General features: G+C 60.4%; 1 protein-coding gene across 34 annotated transcripts in view; it reads right to left on the reverse strand.

Annotated features, from left to right (window-relative positions):
- Ahnak2 (AHNAK nucleoprotein 2) overlaps window positions 1–20,015 on the reverse strand; it is a 37,388-nt gene that overhangs the window by 14,534 nt on the left and 2,839 nt on the right. For 8 of the 34 annotated variants that reach the window (XM_087195659.1, XM_087195654.1, XM_087195678.1 and 5 more), the window contains exons 1-9: window positions 13,381–15,612; window positions 8,901–8,959; window positions 8,711–8,809; window positions 8,341–8,442; window positions 7,658–7,808; window positions 7,310–7,446; window positions 4,596–7,223; window positions 2,082–4,118; window positions 189–1,604 (exon numbers count right to left, since the gene is read on the reverse strand). In XM_087195659.1, coding sequence (XP_087051785.1) covers window positions 189–1,604; window positions 2,082–4,118; window positions 4,596–7,223; window positions 7,310–7,446; window positions 7,658–7,808; window positions 8,341–8,442; window positions 8,711–8,809; window positions 8,901–8,959; window positions 13,381–13,696 — 6,945 coding nt within the window. In that variant the 5' untranslated portion in view covers window positions 13,697–15,612. The other 26 variants (XM_087195657.1, XM_087195667.1, XM_087195666.1 and 23 more) reach the window with 20 other exon arrangements.

Here is a 20,015-nt window from a genome sequence, read left to right on the forward strand (position 1 = left end):
GCGGATGGCAGCTGAATGTTGACTTTCGAGGTCGTGAGATCACCCTGGATCTCGGCTTTGTCCACATCAGCCTCCAACTTTGGCATGGACACCTCGCGAGAGGCCTCCATGGACTTGCCGGGAGCCGACACGCCGAAGGAGGGCATCTTGAACTTGGGCATCTTGAACTTGCTGTCTTTGCCCACCACCTCGCCCTGCAGCTTGCCACCAGGAGCCTGGACGTCCACCTCCACGCTGGGGTGTGACACTTCCAGCTCAGGGGCTCCAATCTCACCTGTGGCAACTTTGTCCTGCACTCTGAGGCCCTTGATGTCCACCTGGGGGCCCTTTAGTTCCACTTTGGGCACCTTGATGCTGGGCATCTGCACCTTGGGCAGGTGACCTTTCAGGCCTGCACCCGTGGTGGGCAGTTCTGCCTCGGACAGCGTGCCCTGGGCAAGCTTCACCCCCACTTGGCCGGCCTGCAGGTCCAGGTCAGCAGAGGGCAGCTGCATGCTGACCTTCGGGGTCTTCAGGTCACCCTGGATCTCGGCTTTGTCCACATCAGCCTCCAACTTTGGCATGGACACCTCGAGAGAGGCCTCCATGGACTTGCCAGGAGCCGACACGCCGAAGGAGGGCATCTTGAACTTGGGCATCTTGAACTTGCTGTCTTTGCCCACCACCTCGCCCTGCAGCTTGCCACCAGGAGCCTGGACGTCCACCTCCTCGCTGGGGAGCGACACTTCCAGCTCAGGGGCTCCAATCTCACCTGTGGCAACTTTGTCTTCCATTTGGGGGCCCTTGATATCCACCTGGGGCCCCTTCAGGTCGACTTTGGGAATCTGCACCTTGGGCAGGTGACCTTTCAGGCCTGTACCCGTGGTGGGCAGTTCTGCCTCGGACAGCGTGCCCTGGGCAAGCTTCACCCCCACCTGGCCGGCCTGCAGGTCCACGTCAGCGGATGGCAGCTGAACTTTGACTTTCGGGGTCTTGAGATCACCCTGCATCTCAGGTTTGTCCACATCAGCCTCCAACTTTGGCATGGACACCTCGAGAGAGGCCTCCATGGACTTGCCGGGTGCCGTCACGCCGAAGGAGGGCATCTTGAACTTGGGCATCTTGAACTTGCTGTCTTTGCCCACCACCTCGCCCTGCAGCTTGCCACCAGGAGCCTGGACGTCCACCTCCACTCTGGGGTGTGACACTTCCAGCTCAGGGGCTCCAATCTCACCTGTGGCAACTTTGTCCTGCACTCTGAGGCCCTTGATGTCCACCTGGGGGCCCTTTAGTTCCACTTTGGGCACCTTGATGCTGGGCATCTGCACCTTGGGTAGGTGACCTTTCAGGCCTGTACCCACGGCGGGGAGCTCTGCCTCGGTCAGCGTGCCCTGGGCGAGCTTCACCCCCACTTGGCCGGCCTGCAGGTCCAGGTCAGCAGAGGGCAGCTGCATGCTGACCTTCGGGGTCTTCAGGTCACCCTGGATCTCGGCTTTGTCCACATCAGCCTCCAACTTTGGCATGGACACCTCGAGAGAGGCCTCCATGGACTTGCCAGGAGCCGACACGCCGAAGGAGGGCATCTTGAACTTGGGCATCTTGAACTTGCTGTCTTTGCCCACCACCTCGCCCTGCAGCTTGCCACCAGGAGCCTGGACGTCCACCTCCTCGCTGGGGAGCGACACTTCCAGCTCAGGGGCTCCGATCTCACCTGTGGCAACTTTGTCCTCCATTTGGGGGCCCTTGATGTCCACCTGGGGGCCCTTCAGGTCCACTTTGGGCATCTTGATGCTGGGCATCTGCACCTTCGGCAGGTGTCCTTTCAGGTCTGCACCCATGGTGGGCAGCTGTGCCTCGGACAGCGTGCCCTGGGCGAGCTTGACACCCACTTGGCCGGCCTGCAGGTCCACGTCAGCGGATGGCAGCTGAACTTTGACTTTCGGGGTCTTGAGATCACCCTGCATCTCGGCTTTGTCCACATCAGCCTCCAACCTTGGCATGGACACCTCGAGAGAGGCCTCCATGGACTTGCCGGGTGCCGTCACGCCGAAGGAGGGAATCTTGAACTTGGGCATCTTGAACTTGCTGTCTTTGCCCACCACCTCGCCCTGCAGCTTGCCACCAGGAGCCTGGACGTCCACCTCCACTCTGGGGAGCGACACTTCCAGCTCAGGGGCTCCGATCTCGCCTGTGGCAACTTTGTCCTCCATTTGGGGGCCCTTGATGTCCACCTGGGGGCCATTCAGGTCCACTTTGGGCATCTTGATGCTGGGGATCTGCACCTTCGGCAGGTGTCCTTTCAGGTCTTCACCCATGGTGGGCAGCTGTGCCTCGGACAGCGTGCCCTGGGCGAGCTTCACACCCACTTGGCCGGCCTGCAGGTCCACGTCAGCGGATGGCAGCTGAATGTTGACTTTCGAGGTCTTGAGATCACCCTGGATCTCGGCTTTGTCCACATCAGCCTCCAACTTTGGCATGGACACCTCGCGAGAGGCCTCCATGGACTTGCCGGGAGCCGACACGCCGAAGGAGGGCATCTTGAACTTGGGCATCTTGAACTTGCTGTCTTTGCCCACCACCTCGCCCTGCAGCTTGCCACCAGGAGCCTGGACGTCCACCTCCACGCTGGGGTGTGACACTTCCAGCTCAGGGGCTCCAATCTCACCTGTGGCAACTTTGTCCTGCACTCTGAGGCCCTTGATGTCCACCTGGGGGCCCTTTAGTTCCACTTTGGGCACCTTGATGCTGGGCATCTGCACCTTGGGCAGGTGACCTTTCAGGCCTGCACCCGTGGTGGGCAGTTCTGCCTCGGACAGCGTGCCCTGGGCAAGCTTCACCCCCACTTGGCCGGCCTGCAGGTCCAGGTCAGCAGAGGGCAGCTGCATGCTGACCTTCGGGGTCTTCAGGTCACCCTGGATCTCGGCTTTGTCCACATCAGCCTCCAACTTTGGCATGGACACCTCGAGAGAGGCCTCCATGGACTTGCCGGGTGCCGTCACGCCGAAGGAGGGAATCTTGAACTTGGGCATCTTGAACTTGCTGTCTTTGCCCACCACCTCGCCCTGCAGCTTGCCACCAGGAGCCTGGACGTCCACCTCCACTCTGGGGAGCGACACTTCCAGCTCAGGGGCTCCAATCTCACCTGTGGCAACTTTGTCCTCCATTTGGGGGCCCTTGATGTCCACCTGGGGCCCCTTCAGGTCGACTTTGGGCATCTTGATGCTGGGCATCTGCACCTTTGGCAGGTGTCCTTTCAGGTCTGCACCCGAGGCTATTAGCTCTGCCTCGGGCAGAGAGCCCTGTACAACCTTCATGCCCACCTGGCCGGCATGCAGGTCCAGGTCAGCAGAAGGCAGCTGCACGCCGACCTCAGGAGTCTTCAGGTCGCCCTGGATGGCGGGTAGGTCCACGTCAGCCTGCATCTTTGGCACAGACACCTCGAAAGAGGCCTCCGTGGACTTGCCTGGAGCAGACACACTGAAGGAGGGCATCTTGAATTTGGGCATCTTGAACTTGCTGTCTTTGGTTGCCACCTCACCCTGCAGCTTGCCGCCAGGAGCCTGGACGTCCACCTCCACGCTGGGGAGCGACACTTCCAGCTCAGGGACACCGATCTCGCCTGTGGCAACTTTGTCCTCCATTTGGGGGCCCTTGATGTCCACCTGGGGGCCCTTCAGGTCCACTTTGGGCATCTTGATGCTGGGCATCTGCACCTTCGGCAGGTGTCCTTTCAGGTCTGCACCCGTGGCGGGCAGCTGTGCCTCGGACAGCGTGCCCTGGGCGAGCTTGACACCCACTTGGCCGGCCTGCAGGTCCACGTCAGCGGATGGCAGCTGAACTTTGACTTTCGGGGTCTTGAGATCACCCTGCATCTCAGGTTTGTCCACATCAGCCTCCAACTTTGGCATGGACACCTCGAGAGAGGCCTCCATGGACTTGCCGGGTGCCGTCACGCCGAAGGAGGGCATCTTGAACTTGGGCATCTTGAACTTGCTGTCTTTGCCCACCACCTCGCCCTGCAGCTTGCCACCAGGAGCCTGGACGTCCACCTCCACTCTGGGGTGTGACACTTCCAGCTCAGGGGCTCCAATCTCACCTGTGGCAACTTTGTCCTGCACTCTGAGGCCCTTGATGTCCACCTGGGGGCCCTTTAGTTCCACTTTGGGCACCTTGATGCTGGGCATCTGCACCTTGGGTAGGTGACCTTTCAGGCCTGTACCCACGGCGGGGAGCTCTGCCTCGGTCAGCGTGCCCTGGGCGAGCTTCACCCCCACTTGGCCGGCCTGCAGGTCCAGGTCAGCAGAGGGCAGCTGCATGCTGACCTTCGGGGTCTTCAGGTCACCCTGGATCTCGGCTTTGTCCACATCAGCCTCCAACTTTGGCATGGACACCTCGAGAGAGGCCTCCATGGACTTGCCAGGAGCCGACACGCCGAAGGAGGGCATCTTGAACTTGGGCATCTTGAACTTGCTGTCTTTGCCCACCACCTCGCCCTGCAGCTTGCCACCAGGAGCCTGGACGTCCACCTCCACGCTGGGGAGCGACACTTCCAGCTCAGGGGCTCCGATCTCACCTGTGGCAACTTTGTCCTCCATTTGAGGGCCCTTGATGTCCACCTGGGGCCCCTTCAGGTCCACTTTGGGCATCTTGATGCTGGGCATCTGCACCTCAGACAGGTGTCCTTTCAGGTCTGCACCCGAGGCTATTAGCTCTGCCTCGGGCAGAGAGCCCTGTACAACCTTCATGCCCACCTGGCCGGCATGCAGGTCCAGGTCAGCAGAAGGCAGCTGAACGCCGACCTCAGGAGTCTTCAGGTCGCCCTGGATGGCGGGTAGGTCCACGTCAGCCTGCATCTTTGGCACAGACACCTCGAAAGAGGCCTCCGTGGACTTGCCTGGAGCAGACACACTGAAGGAGGGCATCTTGAATTTGGGCATCTTGAACTTGCTGTCTTTGGTTGCCACCTCACCCTGCAGCTTGCCGCCAGGAGCCCGGACGTCCACATCCACGCTGGGCAGCGACACTTCCAGCTCAGGGACACCGATTTCACCTGTGGCAACATTGTCCACCATTTGAGGGCCCTTGATGTCCACCTGGGGACCCTTCAGGTCCACTTTGGGCATCTTGATGCTGGGCATCTGCACCTTGGGCAGGTGACCTTTCAGGTCTTCACCCATGGTGGGCAGCTGTGCCTCGGACAGCGTGCCCTGGGCGAGCTTGACACCCACTTGGCCGGCCTGCAGGTCCACGTCAGCGGATGGCAGCTGAATGTTGACTTTCGAGGTCTTGAGATCACCCTGGATCTCGGCTTTGTCCACATCAGCCTCCAACTTTGGCATGGACACCTCGCGAGAGGCCTCCATGGACTTGCCGGGAGCCGACACGCCAAAGGAGGGCATCTTGAACTTGGGCATCTTGAACTTGCTGTCTTTGCCCACCACCTCGCCCTGCAGCTTGCCACCAGGAGCCTGGACGTCCACCTCCACGCTGGGGTGTGACACTTCCAGCTCAGGGGCTCCAATCTCACCTGTGGCAACTTTGTCCTGCACTCTGAGGCCCTTGATGTCCACCTGGGGGCCCTTTAGTTCCACTTTGGGCACCTTGATGCTGGGCATCTGCACCTTGGGTAGGTGACCTTTCAGGCCTGTACCCACGGCGGGGAGCTCTGCCTCGGTCAGCGTGCCCTGGGCGAGCTTCACCCCCACCTGGCCGGCCTGCAGGTCCAGGTCAGCAGAGGGCAGCTGCATGCTGACCTTCGGGGTCTTCAGGTCACCCTGGATCGCGGGTCTGTCTACGTCAGCCTCTGCCTTTGGCCTGCACACCTGGAGAGAGGCCTCCATGGACTTGCTGGGAGCTGACATGGCGAAGGAGGGCATCTTGAACTTACTGTCTTTGGCTGCCACCTCACCCTGCAGGTTGCCACCAGGAGCCTGGATGTCCACCTCCGCGCTAGACAGCGACAGTTCAACCTCGGGTTCCCTGATCTCGACCTTCGCGTCTTTCACCTGTAGTCTGGAACTTTCGATGTCCACCTGGGGGTCCTTGTGGTCTAACCTTTGGCCCTCTATTGTCTCCTCTTTGTCTTTCCATGTTTTCCTTTCTTTTCGTTTTCCTATCGTGTGTTTTGCTCTCTGTGTTTTTACTTCGTGTTTTGCTGACCTCCCAAATTCCGGGATTTTTAACATGGATAATTTCCACTTTTCTTCCCCCCTTTCCTTCTCTATCTCTTCTCCCTGGCCTTCCTGTTTTCCCCTCGGCTTGGACACCTCATCCTGTTGGTCTTTTCCTGGTCCTGTCCCTTCTGGTGCTGGCCTAGTGTTCCCCACTGTATCGGTTTTATTTTCTCTCTCAGCCTCGTGTCCCCATTGGGCTCGGAATGTCATTGGCCTGCTCTGCTGCAGCCCTCTGCCTATCTCATCTCCAATCTCCTGCACTTTTTCCATGGAAAATGTAAATTTGGGTGTCTTTAGTTCACCTATTTGCACCTGGATTTCTTGGGGTCGTCTCTGTGGCCCTTCTGTGACTGTTGCATCTTGGGGGGACATGGTCGTGGTCCCATTTTCAAGGCTTTGCAGCTCCTCCCATTCTTCGTCCTTGCTCCCCACCAGGGCTGGTGAGGCTCTGGTTTCCCTCTGGGTGGTTGCCTCCTCCCTGGCCTTCACCTGCTTCATCTTCCTTTGTTGCCTGGCTGTGTCTTCTCCTCCTTGTCCAGGGAAGCTGAGCTCCATGGTCTCCTGCGTGGTCAGCGCCTGCCTGGCCTCTCTCACCCGTGCCCTCTCCTGGCTCCTGCCACTTGGAGCAGCCTCTGTATCCTCCGGCTTCTCTTCCAGCACCCTGGCCGTGTCCAGTCCCCCGAGTGCCTCTCTGTCTGGATGTCCTGTGACTGATGGGTCCAGCCTGGAGCCCACCTTGAGCCTCAGGTTGAGAAACCTCCTCCTCCTCTTCTGACCGGCTGTCCATGCCGTCTGCTCTCCATGCTCCACTGGGAGCTGGAACTCCGGGTCCGTGCTGGTGGGGGACACTTCCTGTCCGCCCCCACGCTCGTGGGCCTCCGAGGAGCTGTGTGCGCGCCGGGGCCCCGCCCCCTGCGTGCCCCTCAGGCCTTGGAGCCTAGGCCAGGAGAGCCGCTCCCGGGGCTTCCTGCCTCGGGCCCCCCTGGGCTTGGCAGTGAGCTTTTCCTGGTCTCCACCCTGCCCCGGGGCCTTCGTGGGCGTCTCTGTACCCCGGACCACAGCCTCTTCATCCTGCAACACAGGGAGAGGAGACTTGTTGGGGCCATGGGCACAGGGAGAGGCAGCCTGGCCAGGGAACCCTCTCTGCGAGGCCTCACCTGCTGGCCCTCAGTGGCACAGAGCTGCCGTTTGATCTGGAACTGCACCTTGTATGGCTCTGAGTACTGCAGGATCTTGAGCGCATCCTCGTATTTAATGTCATCAAAGAATATGGTGGCACTGAGCAGCTGGTCACCTGGAGGGAGAAGAGGAGCCCCAGCTCAGTCCCCCCTCCCTTGGTCACAGGCATCAGGGGCCTTGCACCTGAGGCAAGAAACCCCAGCTGCAGTGGGTAGCCTGAGCCCTGAGCAGCTGGGTGGAGAGGTGGTACCCCCAAGCTCCGGGTACCCCTGTCCCCTCCCATCCCACTGCAGAGGGTAAAGACCCCGGGGTGGGGCACCAGACACCTTCTCTCAGGCTGAAGAGCTTGGCTGCTGAGGAGTCCTTCAGCACTTGCTGGACGAAGATCCCCTGGTCTCCACCACCTGTGACGCTGTAGCCACTGGCTCCAGCCTCCACCTCTGTCTTGAACATCACCTCCATTGCCTCCTGCATAGACTGGGGCAGAAGTACACCAGGGCCATGTTGAGCATGTGCTGTCCATTGGGCATCCCTGATGGGGCAGTGTCCTCCAAGGACAGTGACACACCATCCTCCTGTCACCCTGGGCAGAAGTGGGTACATGGGCCAGGGGGCCCAGGCTGGAGGAAGCCAGCTGCAGGCAGCTGCAGGTAGGAGCTGCCTCCTCTTGTCCCTGCCTACCTCAGGGACCCAGGAGCAGCCGGTCCACAGCCACCAGCACAGCCAAAGCCTGCTTTGTCATGGGGTACCCAGTCCAGGCCAAAGAGGGACAAAAGCACCAAGGGAGGCCCCTGGCCCTCGAGGCAGTGAGCCCAAGCCCGGCATGACCAAGCCTAGCACCTTCTTGCCCCATAGCCTGGCCACTGGCAGGGCAGCTGAGGTCTGTGCCTCCGCCCCAGGAAGGGTCTGCCCTCTGCCACTGTCCTCCTGGTGGAGGGCAGCTCCCTGAAGCCCCCCATCTCAGCTTCCTTCTCCTCCTGCCCTGAGCCACCCCTCCCAGCACACCTACCTCTGGGCAACTCATGCTGGAGAAGGTGCGAGCATCCCCTGAGCCTCGCTTCCACCAGGATGTCCGTCTGCCTGCGGACCCTCGCCTGCTGGGGCCGTCTTCCTGCGGCCACAGAGGTTAGGAGTTACCCTCTCCCTGCCCAGGGCACAGAGTCGCCACCCTGAACGGCATGGGGATGTCCCTCCCATGTCCCCTCCCAAAGCAGCTAGAGGAGGCCTGCAGGGGGGCACACAGGGCACTGGCCTGGGCACCCCACACCATGCCCCAGGGGACTGGGCTGGCCGAGCAGAAGCATGGACGTGCCCGACACTGAGCAGCAGAGGGGCGCTGAGAGGCACGGTTCTCTGGCACTCATAGCAGCAGGGCTCACCTGGACTCTGAAGCCTGTGCCCTCTGTTGTGCATTCGTAGACGGGGGAGGACCCCTGTGGCTGGGGCCGGATGACCTCCCCTGAGGGCCCCTCGGTCACCTGGCAGGAGGAGAAAACCAGTCAGCTGCAGCCCTCAGGCTCTGCTGTTTCCAGGAGAGGATGGGCAGGCGTCTGGGGCGGGATCACTTACAGAGGCATCCTCTTTGGTCTCCACATCTGGCTCTTCTGGCTGCAGCTGGTGGCCAGATGCTGCAGGGAGAGGGGCATCAATGAGTGGAGATGGCCAGTGCAGATGTCAGGGGACTGGGGCTGTACAGATGTGCAGGAGGGGCACACTGGGCTGGCACAGGGCCAAGCCACTGGGCAGGGGAAGCTGGGACAGCCTGGTGGCCAGGTTTGGGACTGGGAGCTCAGACAGGAGCAGACTGTGCAGAGTAAGTCCCGAGAGTTACTGAAGCAACACACAAACAACCACACCCAGGCGTGAACCGGGAACTCAGAGTTGCTGCAATGCATTCCCTAGCCGCCTAGCACTCAAGGACAAATTTCAAGACACGCAGAGAAACCAGAAGGTCTGGTCCACACCGGGAGCAAGGAGCTAACAGAAACTGCATCTGAAGACCCACAGATGTTGGATGTGACAGACCTCAAAGCAACCACCAAAGTTTGTTGGAAAAATGGTCTAAAAAGTTAGTGAAAAATAAGATGACCATGGTCAACAAAGATAGACTCTCATACAGAAGTAGAACTTGGCTGGCCATGGTGGTACATGCCTATAATCTCAGCTCTCTGGAAGGCTGAGGCAGGTTGATTGCAATTTCAAGCCCAGCCTGGGCAATTTAGTAACTTAGTGAGATTCTGTCTCAAAATAAAAAAGGGCTGAGAATGCTGTTTGGTGTGAAGGTCGTGGGTTCAATCCCAAGCACCACAGAAAGGAGGACGAGGAGGGGGTGCTGAAGAGGAGGGAAGAGGGAAGGGAAAGAGAAGCGAGGAAGGAAGGGAGGGAGGGAGAGAAGGAAGGAGGAAAGACAAGCTCTTAAGTCAAGTGAAAATTCTCGAGTTGACATTTAATAGAAAGGTTCACCTGCAGATTTGGGATGCCAGAAGAAAGAATCAAAACCTGTGGATTAACAGAAATTATCAGTTGAAGATCAGAAGGGCAAAGAGTAAAGGAAAATGACCAGACTCTCAGAGCTCTGTGGGGAGACTGAAACGTTAGAAAAAGAGACAGAAAAACAGCTGAGAAGCAATAGCTGTAAACAACCTGCAGACCCAGGAAGGTCCACAAACCAGGCCGACTCCGACACCCAGACAGTGCATGAGAGGGGCACCCAAGCAAGGCTCAGGAGCACAGGACAGCAGCTTCCCCTGAGGGGGAAGGACAGTCAACGCTCTGAAGGAAGGAAGTGTCCACTAAGGGCATGACATCCAGCAAACTGTCCTCCAGAACAAAGGCGGAAGCAGGACACCCCACAGGAGCAGCACAGAGCAGAGCCGCTGCTCACAGACATGGCGGAGTCCCCAGCCTGCTCAGCCCCAAGTCCACAGGAAGCGCAGAGAGAAGCAGTCAGTGGGCAGGTGCGAAGGGCATCAGCCCAGAGACACCTCGGGGGCTTTGTCTCAGTGCGGACAAGGAGGGCATCCTTGCACAAACTCGGACGGCGACCACTCGCTCAGGATGGGATCGCCTCTGACAAGGCTGCGCTTCCTCTCTGCAACTGCTGCAAGGACACAGATGGCATGAAGCAACCACTGGCAAACTTCCACTGAAGAAAAGCCAGGTGCTCCTGATCCCTGGTGTAGAAGCCACTGTGTCCCAAGCCTCTTGGACAGAGGAGTGATTAGGCCAGGGCTCGCCATCCATGTGAACCCTTCTGTGGCAGGGCTTCCAGCCCCATGTCACTGGGACCGTGACATGTGCAGACATGACACATACGTGACAAGAACAGGCGAAGGGAGTGGTTGAGAGGAGATCAGGAGATAGTGTGGGATCCAGGGCTGTGTTTCACCAGAGCTGGGCTGGTGTCACCCGGGCCAGGCTGAGGTCGGCCTCCCAGGGTGGGGTCCGGGGAGGGTGCAGGCCGACTGGTGGTAGTTGACAAACCCTGTAAATTACCATAAGTGACTAAACTGCACATTTGCAATGGGTGGGCTTTAGGGCGAGCAAGCCATACCTCTATGAAGCTGTAATAGCAGGCAACTTAGTGTATGAGACAGGAATACTTAGAAGTTAGCAGACAGAGAAGAAAAGCACGCAAAACCTAGAGTGTGAAGATGGGGGCCAGGGTAACAGGAACCACGGGTCAAGTTGTGTACGATGCTTACGGAATGTGTGTTACTGCGGGGTAAAAGATACATAACATTGCCCATAATACAGCCATCTAAAACCAAAGATGTGCAGCTGGTGAGTCCATAGTGGAACTAACATGAAATGTTAAACCATTTGTTACAAACACCATGGCTATATGTGTAATTAAGTATTTTATGTGTTAATATATTAATTTAAAAACCCACAATTAAAGATTTGAAGCTGAGCATGGTGGCCCACGCCTGCAATCCCAGCACTCAGGAGCCTGAGGCAGGAGGATCACCATGAGTTCAAGGCCTTCCTGGGCTACATAGTGAGTTCAAGCCCACCCTGAATTACATAGCAAGATTGATCCTGTCTCAAAAAACAAAATTAATTAATTAAAGATTTGAACAGACATTTCACAAAACAAGATGTACAAATGGCCAGTGCGCACAAGAAAAGGGGTCGACATGCTTTGTCACCAGGGAATGTAGACTGAAACTGTCAGCACAGATGGCCCAGACACTGAGCCCAAGCGTGTAAGCTGTGGGAAACTGACGCTGCCAGTGACCGGCGGGAGCCCCGCTGGGCACCCAGGAAGCCATGCCTCAGCCCCAGAAAACACTGGCTCACTGTAGGTCAGAGGTCGGCAGTCAAACTTTGAGAGGAGCCACAGGGCTGCAAGCATAGTGTGGCGGTAGAGCACCTCCTTGCCTAGCCTTGAGAGCCCCGAGTTTGATTCCCAGAACCACAAAAACAAGACAATTCAGTAGAAAAATCAGCAAGAAAATGTCTGAGAGGGAGTTCACAAACCAGGGGTCAGTTAACGCTCAGAGCGGCACCCAGGTCCTTGTGTTCACAGTGCCGCCGGGCAGCCCCACAGGACTCAGTATGCCCCCACCAGGAGGGCTGGGTGAGGTCCGGGCCGCCCAGAGGGCGGGGGTGTGGGGTGGCGCAGCCCGGTCAGCACCACGTTGGATGCAGCAGCAGCAGCCCCGGGGCCAGTGGGTGCCTGTGGGAGAAGGGTCTGCTTCTCACCCAGGTGCTGGGCCCTGGGTGCCAGGATTTGCACCTCTTCCCAATAGAAACTAAAATTCTACATAGAATCAAAACAGAGAAATGATAAACTTCATGTCAAGAAATTCAGAGCCTGAAGACGGAGACGCTGTGAAGCAGTCGTGAAACAGCAGCCAGCGCTGCACAGGAAGAGCAGGCGGAGCCAAGCCCAAGGGGTAGAAGCTCACCCCCCTTGAGGGCAGCCATGCTGCCATCCCTTTGCTAACTTGGGCTCTCAAGATTTTTTCGATGGTGTTTTATGACTCAAAATGCCTTTGCTATACCAGGTACTATGTTTATTTCTCAGGAGACAGGAAATCAGTAAATTACAGGGGACTTAACCCAGCCTACTGCCGGGTTATTAAATTTTTATTGGAACAGAAAAAACAAAAGCTTCCCACAAACAAGACTCCAGGCCCCAATGCCTTGGATGGTACTAAATGCTCAAAGAAGAAACAGTGCCCATCAGACACCAATTCTGCCCATGGGCCTGGGCTCTGGGGACAACTCCCCTCATGCAAAACACTGCTGGGGACAGGGGTGTGGGTGTCCCCCAAGCTACCCACCAAGAGACCTCAAGGCTTCAAGGGCCCAGTCCATGCCTGATCAGCACCCCAGGGTGGAGCCCTCGCAGCTGTAGATCATGGGGGTGCCTGCCCCCATCCCATGGGGTGCTGCCTGCCCCAAGGACCATGCGTTTCCTGTCCCGTGGTGGATGCTGTGGCCGTAGACACCAGGCCCTGAGGAGACAGGGAGCCAGTCCGCAAGGCATGGGTCTGGCTGTGGCTCTGGCCAGTGTGCCCTGGGCCCTGAGCAAGCCTGTCCCCTCTGAGCTGGATCTCACCTTGACTCAGGCGGCAGCCTGGAGGCTCCCGAGGTGGTACCTGCTCAGGCCTAGCCACTCCTGGCTTCCTCTCAGGCCTTCCCCTGCCCTCCTGGAAAGTGGCTCCACCCAGGCTCTGGCTCTTGGAGGCAGGGCAGTATCCTGGGCTTGGCTGTGGCAGGCAGGGAAGGTGGGAGGAGGCCAGCAGCTGCCAAAGCCCACCCCTACCTCCTCCCTAGAAACCCTCAAGAAAGTCACAACTTCAGCTTCCACATCTGTAAAACCCACCCTGGGCAAGGTGCCCGTGCCCAGCACCCTGGTCTCCCCCAAGCCCCTGCTCCCCTGCAAAGCAAGGAAGGGAAACCTTTCCCCTCCCACAGCCCCATCCTCAGCCAATGGGGCCTTGGCTCCTGGGATCCACCTCACTCGGTTCCAGCCTGCACTCACAGGGCCCCATCACTGTCACCCCAAACAGCTGCCTGGCCCGCCCTGCCCACATACCTGCCCTGGGACTCTTGCCTGAGCCCAGCCCCACCAGACCTGGCATGACATCGTGGGGTAGCAGGCGTATGAAGAGCGTGGGGTGGGGACCAGGTGGGGTTCTGGGCCAGCTCCCCTTCCCGGAACCTAGGGCAGAGCAGGTCAGCCCCTGCTGTCTGGGCCTTGGCTTCCCTGCTGTGTCCAGAGCCTGCTGCCCATCCCCAGGGTGGGCCGCGCCACGGTGGGTGACAGGAGGACACTGAGCCCAGGAAGGGGGTGGCTCTCCAAGAGGCTCAGCCCTCAGGGCCCCACCCTGCCCAGGGCCACTTCCTCCCATGGGCGACTGCTCAGTGACTTCCTGGCCCTGGGGGGACTCACAGTGCTCCTCCAACCTAGGCTGAGTCCCAGGTAGGGAGGGGGCTGGTCTGAGAAGCCCAGAGAGAGGCAACCATACAGGCCAGGCCAGGGTCTGTCGAGGGGCAAGGGACCTGCTGGGCAGGGGGTGCGGACCCAAGGCCGTAAGCAGGTGAGGCCTCTCCCTTCATCAGGCAGGGGCCCCCCCAAGACCCAAAAACCTGGCCCCAAATCTCCTCCAGGGGAGCCGCATGGGCATGCAGGGCCTATGAGCAGTGGTGTCCCAGGTGGGAGACAGTGGGCAAACCCTGTGCCAGGAACTGGAACAGGGAGGGCCTGGCTATGGCTCAGCAAGGTCCACCAGCCCACACCAAGGAGCAGGGCCCAGGGAGCGGCCAGCTGGCTCAGGGACACACAGCTGGGGCCTTGCCAGGCCCCTCTGTACCGCAGGGCTGGCAGGAGCCCGGCCCAGGGACACAAACAGGAAGGGGAACATCCTGCCTGTCCAGCACCACCCCACCAGAAGTACAGGGCCTCCCACCCGGGCCCTCTGTCCACAGCCCAGCCTTGGCACTGGGTTAACGACACTGGCTGTTGACAGGGACAACATGGAGGTGACGCACCTGAGCCAGCCGCAGCAGGTCTGGCCACTGGCACCTGGCACTTCCCAGGCACCTGTCCCTCCGCACAGCCTCAGATCCTGCCACTAACATCCTAGCCCTGCACCCCAAGAAGGACCCTGGGCCCCTTCTGCTCCCTGGCCAGGTGGGAGTGGGCTGTACCCCTGGAACTGTGCTATCCTAGGGTGGGTCCTGAGCACCCTGGCAGGCAGGACAGGGGTGAGTGCTGGCCTGGGGGTATAGTGGGGCACCCTGCCTGCCCTGGGGACCTGACGCACACCTGGCCTCTGGGCATGTTGGCGCAGGCCCAGGAGATGAGCCAGGGAGGCACTGTCTTGAACAAACTTGAGTCTGTGTCCAGCCACTGTCCAGCTCAACCTCCAGCATGGCCCTGGTGGGGGGGCGAGGGTGCATGCACAGCGTGTGTGGATGCGGGTGCCTTGCTGGGCTGGCTCTGAGTGCCAGCACTGCCCCGAAGGTGGCCTGGCAGCGGAAGACTGAGGCAGTGTTCCCTGGCATACGGAGCCTGGCACCCACCCGGCTCACACACACTCAGCCCCACACAGCCTTGAACTTGTGCCACAGCCCCGCCCAGCCTGGACCTGGAGCCTCACCAGGCTCTGCTGACAGTCATGGGACCTGCAGCCCTTGTGAGCAGCACCCGCAGCTGAGGGCTGGCCCACCCTCTCCCGATGCTTCTGCAGATAACTGTGGACTCGGGGGCAGAGCCAGCCCAGGAGCCTGAGCAGGGGGCAAGGCTCTCCACCCTGTAGCCACTCCCACCGGGCTATTCCTGCCACCCTCCCCTGAAACAACCTTCTGTAACTCCCTGGTGCCATCCATCTAAAACTGCTCCTGCCTGGACCCTGGCACACTGAGCTCTGTCATCCTGCCACTGCTTCTGGACAATGCCTGGCCCTGTGCCCTGGTCATGCCTCACAGAGCACTCAGAGCCCGCACACAGTAGGTACACAACCAATGCAGAGGAGGGCAGCAGCGGAGGGGCGGGAAGGGAAGGAGCTAGTCAAAGCACCTGGCAAGTGCTGAGCCCCACCCGCCCAGCCTCGGGACCCAGCCCATCCCCTGGAGAAACTGAGGGAGCAGGCAAGTGTACCAGCCCACTGGCTGCGACGACTTCACAGCCAGCGGGGGTAGCCTCACCCCCATCCGGGTGGGCCCGCCAGCCCCAGCCCCTCTATGGGCACCGTGACCCACCATGGGCAGCCACCGGTGCCGCCAGGCCCACAGCCGCAGCCAGTGCCAGCAGAAAGGCAAGCCAGGCCTTCCTCAAGCCACCCTCCATGACCCCACCCACCCACCCCAGCCCCCTGCACACCACTAAGCAGACCACTCGGCCCAGCCTGGATCTGCGGATCCAGGATCCACTGCTGAGAGGGCCGAGTGGCCGCCCCGGCATCACCGGCCCCCACATCCCAGGCTCTCCCAGGCCACCTGCCAGGCCCAGGGCCCACCCCTCACTTGCCTGGGGCCCGGCTGCTCCAGGAGCCCTGCCTCCGGGCCTTTGGAGTCCGGACAGCCCCTGCCAACACCCTCCTGGCCCTGCTGGCCCTGGCACAAGTTAGCTGGTGCTGCTGTGAACTGACCCTGCCCTCCAACACCAGCCAGCCAGCCCCACCGACCTGCTGAGTGGAGCACAGCAGGTGCCTGGGCTGAGGGCAGGGACAGGGGCTGCTTGGCCCTCGATGGCCCGGCCCAGAAGAGCCTGGCTCCGCCTTCTGCCCCTCCTGCCCCTCCCCCACTGTCCCTGCCTCCCTCCCTCCCTCCCTCCCTCCCTTTCCCATCTCCTCCGGAGGGAGTGGGTGGCTCCCTACAGGCCAGAGCGGGCCAGCCCCCTCCCCCAGCCCAGCCTCTGCGAGCCAGCGAGCAGGACTCCACCCAAGGGCCCCCCAGCCCAGACAGCTGACTCTGGAGGAAACGCCCGCCTTCTGAGTCACACCCGCCACCCTGCCAGTCGGGCCAGCATGCACAATCCTGCTGTGTGTGAGGCAAGGTCCCCTCAAAGGCTGGCCTCAGTTTCCCTGTGGGTGCCAGGCAGAGGCTCAGAGCTGTGCTGTCTGGGGAATGCAGGGAAGCAGCCTGAACGGCAGGCTGAGCTGGGTCTGGCAGTACACACCTGTAATCCCAGCACTGGGGAGGGTCGCTGAAAATTCGAGGCCTTGCTGGGCTACACAGTGAGTTCGGGGCCAGCCTGAACTATATAGCAAGACCCTGTCTCAAAAAAAAGAAAAGAATGGGGCCGGGGATGTAGCTCAGTGGTTCCACCGCCTTCCTCCAAAGCACAAGGTCCTGAGTTCCCAGTACCAAAAAAAAAAAAAGGACAGTAGAAAAAAAAGGAAAGAATGAAGCCAAGGATAGGCCAGGCCAGAGGCAGCCTGACCCCCATCTGCCAGCTCACGTGTCCGCCTCACCCTTCAGAGCTCCAGGGTAGGGGCACAGCCAGCGTCTTTAACAAGCCCACTCTGCTCCCATCCCATGGAAACACCTCCCGGCCCGGGACCTGGTCCTGATATCCAGTGCTCTCCTGCCCAGCCTGCTCCTCCAGGACCTGCTGGCTCTGTGTACCGGCAGGCCTGGACAGGGCCCACAGCTGTGGAGCTGCCACACCCTGCACCCACAGCTGGGGGCGGACCTGGTGGCTGTACCTGTACCCGCAGGCAGGCTGCAGCAGGCCCACACAGCTAGGCACCCACCCGGGTTCCAGACGGGGAGGGCCCAGTGGGCCCTGGGCAGTCAGTGTGGGGATGGCCAATGCCCACTGTGCTGCCTAGCACACCAGGTTCGGGCTAGTGATGGCAACCAGGATGGGGCAGCTGAGAGGCCGGGCCTTCCACGCAGTGGAGGCCAGGTCAGCAAGAGCAGGACCCAGCCGGGGGCCAAGGCCCACCAGAGGGAGCAGCCAGGCAGTGGGTGGGCAATGGGCTGAGAGCCCTAAGCACCTTTAATGCTGGATGGCGAGGGACCGACCAGCACCAGGGCCCTCCAGCCCTCCCGACCCTATCCTAGGCTCCTGTGAAAACCTGCTGGTCACTTGATCCCCAGTACCACACAAAAAAAAAGAAAGAAAGAAAGAAAAAGAAAACCTCACAGTCACATAGAGCGAACAACCATGCAGTGTGAGAGGACAGCAGGGCAGGCCTGCTCCTGCACTCCAAGTAACTGTGGGCTGCTGGACCCCTGCCAGCCATCAGCTCCCTGGGGCACACCCAGCCCAACCGGACCTCCACAGGCAGGTCACCAGCTGTCACCGTGTTCTCCTGAGCATGGGTGTTCAAACCCACCAAGCCTCACCTGAAGCCACAACTCAATACCTCCTGGTTCTGGCTGCTTCCCCAGCTCTCCGGCTCCCCTGGGTATGGCAGGGGCCCTGCGAGGGTCCCCTTCAGCTGTCCCCATGCCATGCCATGCAGAGCGCGGGCCTTGCAGCTCTGGCCCCACTGTGTGGCTAGTGTCCTTCTCCAGCCGGGGGCACAGCCCTCCCCACCATAGCATCTGCCACCAGGAGGCTACGCAGTCACAGGCCCTCTGCAGCCCCAAGCACCTGCTGTGTCTGCTCAGCATGAGCCCCTCTCAGCTCGGAAACGGGGTGGGTGCTGGGTTTTGGAGGATGGAGGTTGGTGTGGCCTTGTAGGAGGAAAGGGTCAGGCTAGGTGCCCCGCCACAGCCTGGCCCTGACCACCATCCTATCCTGCAGGGGCTCCCTGACCCCACCAGGCCTTGCCCACCTGCCTCGGCTCCCAGGGACCCCACTGCCAGGGCCTGGCTCAGATGGCTGGGCTCATGGTGCTGGGCAGTGGAGGGACTGCAGCATCTGCTAAGCCTCCATCTGAGTGTCCAGGTGGCCACTAGCGCCCATGCTGGGACCTGGCCCAGCACCCAGGCTCCATGGGAATTTGGCACTGGCAGGCCAGGCAGGGCTGGGGGCAGCTACAGTGAGTCAGCAGGCAGAGAGGGAGAAGGTGGGAGCAGGGCATTCCCAGGGAATGCGTCAGGAGAGGGCCTGTGTGCCACTACCACCCAGGAGCACAAGACACGGGAACACCCGTGGGGCACCCTTTTCCCTTGTGGGGCCCCACCCTCACTCACAAAACATGGGCTGAGGGAGTCCAGGAGGCAAGGGGCACACACTCCCCCAGCGCAGCGCCTTGAGGGTGGTGTCAGCTCTCACCTCCTCCCTGGGGTCAGTGGGGGCCCAGGGCCTGAGTCCCAGATCTGGCCGGGAGAGGCTGAGTCACCAGAGCCTCCTGATCTCCTGGAGTCCTGTGCCTGGGCAGCCGTGGTGGACAGGGTTCAGCAAGGACAGGGCCTGAGGGGTCCCCTGGCCACCCTGCCCATCAGGAGGCTGCCAGGCGTCCTGTCCCCTGCATGCCCGGCTGCTCCTTTCTGCCTCGGCATCCATGCTGTCTCCAGGCAGGACCACAGCCTGGGCTTCCCTCCCTGGGGACAGCCAGCAGGTTAGGGTGACACCAAGGAAGGGAACTGGCCAGTCTCTGGGGTGGACGCACCCCCAGGCACTTCTCGGGTCAGAAGGAGGCCTGCAGGGTGCCACCAGGACTGCAAGGTCTTCTGCAGGGAGTTGGAGCACATCCTCCTGCCCCAGGCCTCCTGGGCCCAGATCCAGTTTTCCATTTAAGAAAGTGCTTCTGACTATTAAATATTTATCTAGAGAGGTGGGCCTTGGCTCCACTGGCCTAAGGCTTCCCAAAAAAGAAAAATAGTGGGAAACCTGGAGTCAGAGGCAAGGGTGGGCAGGGCTGGGCAAGGACACCCCCCCACACAGGCCACCATGGCCCTTCGAGTAAGGTGAGGGGAGGAAGCCTGGTGTCCTCGCTGCACCCATGAAGGCCCTGTGTATGCCAAGGCCCCAGGGCCCAGCCAGCCCATTCCCCAGCTCTACACCAGAGCCACCCCCGGCCCAGCCTCACTCCTTCCCCTGAGCTGCCCTGAGACACTTGGCAGGGGCTCTGTGGTCCTCTAGCAGTGTGCCCTCCATAGCTCTAACCTCACCACCAGCGCCCCCTCAGCCCCAGCCCCTACCCAAGGCTCCCCCAGACCTCTGCTCCGCCCTCCTCCCCACCTCATCCCCTTCAGTAGCCTTCCTGGCCTCTGTTAGGCTGGCCCTTCCTCCCGGAAGCCCTCTCTGGCTGCACCTAAGGCCACACTGACTATGGCAATGCCAGATTCGCACTGGCAAGAGTGGGTGGATCACTGTCCTACTCACATGCGACTCCTCAGGCCCCAGGGTCCCTCGAGCACACTGGCTCTGGGCAGCTCTCAGACACAGATAGATGGGTCTGCACCCCCCGAACCTCACATTACCTTCAAGGGCAAGGTTGCCCCTCTGGCGGGGAGATCTCAGCTTTTCAGTCCTAGGAAGGGTGCCAGGGATACCCAGATGGCCAGTGCCCCACCCACCTGCAGGGTTCAAGGCCTCCTTTCTCCTCCCTGGCACATACATTATGCCACACCAAACCTGAAATGCAGACCTTCAGCAGAGGACCACAGGAGCAAGGACAGACAGGGGTCGAGTCGAGGAGAGCAGGGGTCAGCCCAGCAATCTAGGGACCTCCTGGGAGAGGCAGCAACCACCCTGGCCCAGGACCAAGCTCATCCAGGCAGAGAATGGAAAGAGGGCATTCCTGCTGCAGGCCAGGCTGCAATGGG

The sequence above is a fragment of the Heterocephalus glaber genome, unplaced genomic scaffold, assembly GCF_053883595.1.
Source record: "Heterocephalus glaber isolate CG9 unplaced genomic scaffold, H.glaber_assembly_v1.0 deba00001608, whole genome shotgun sequence".
Lineage (NCBI taxonomy): Eukaryota > Metazoa > Chordata > Mammalia > Rodentia > Bathyergidae > Heterocephalus > Heterocephalus glaber.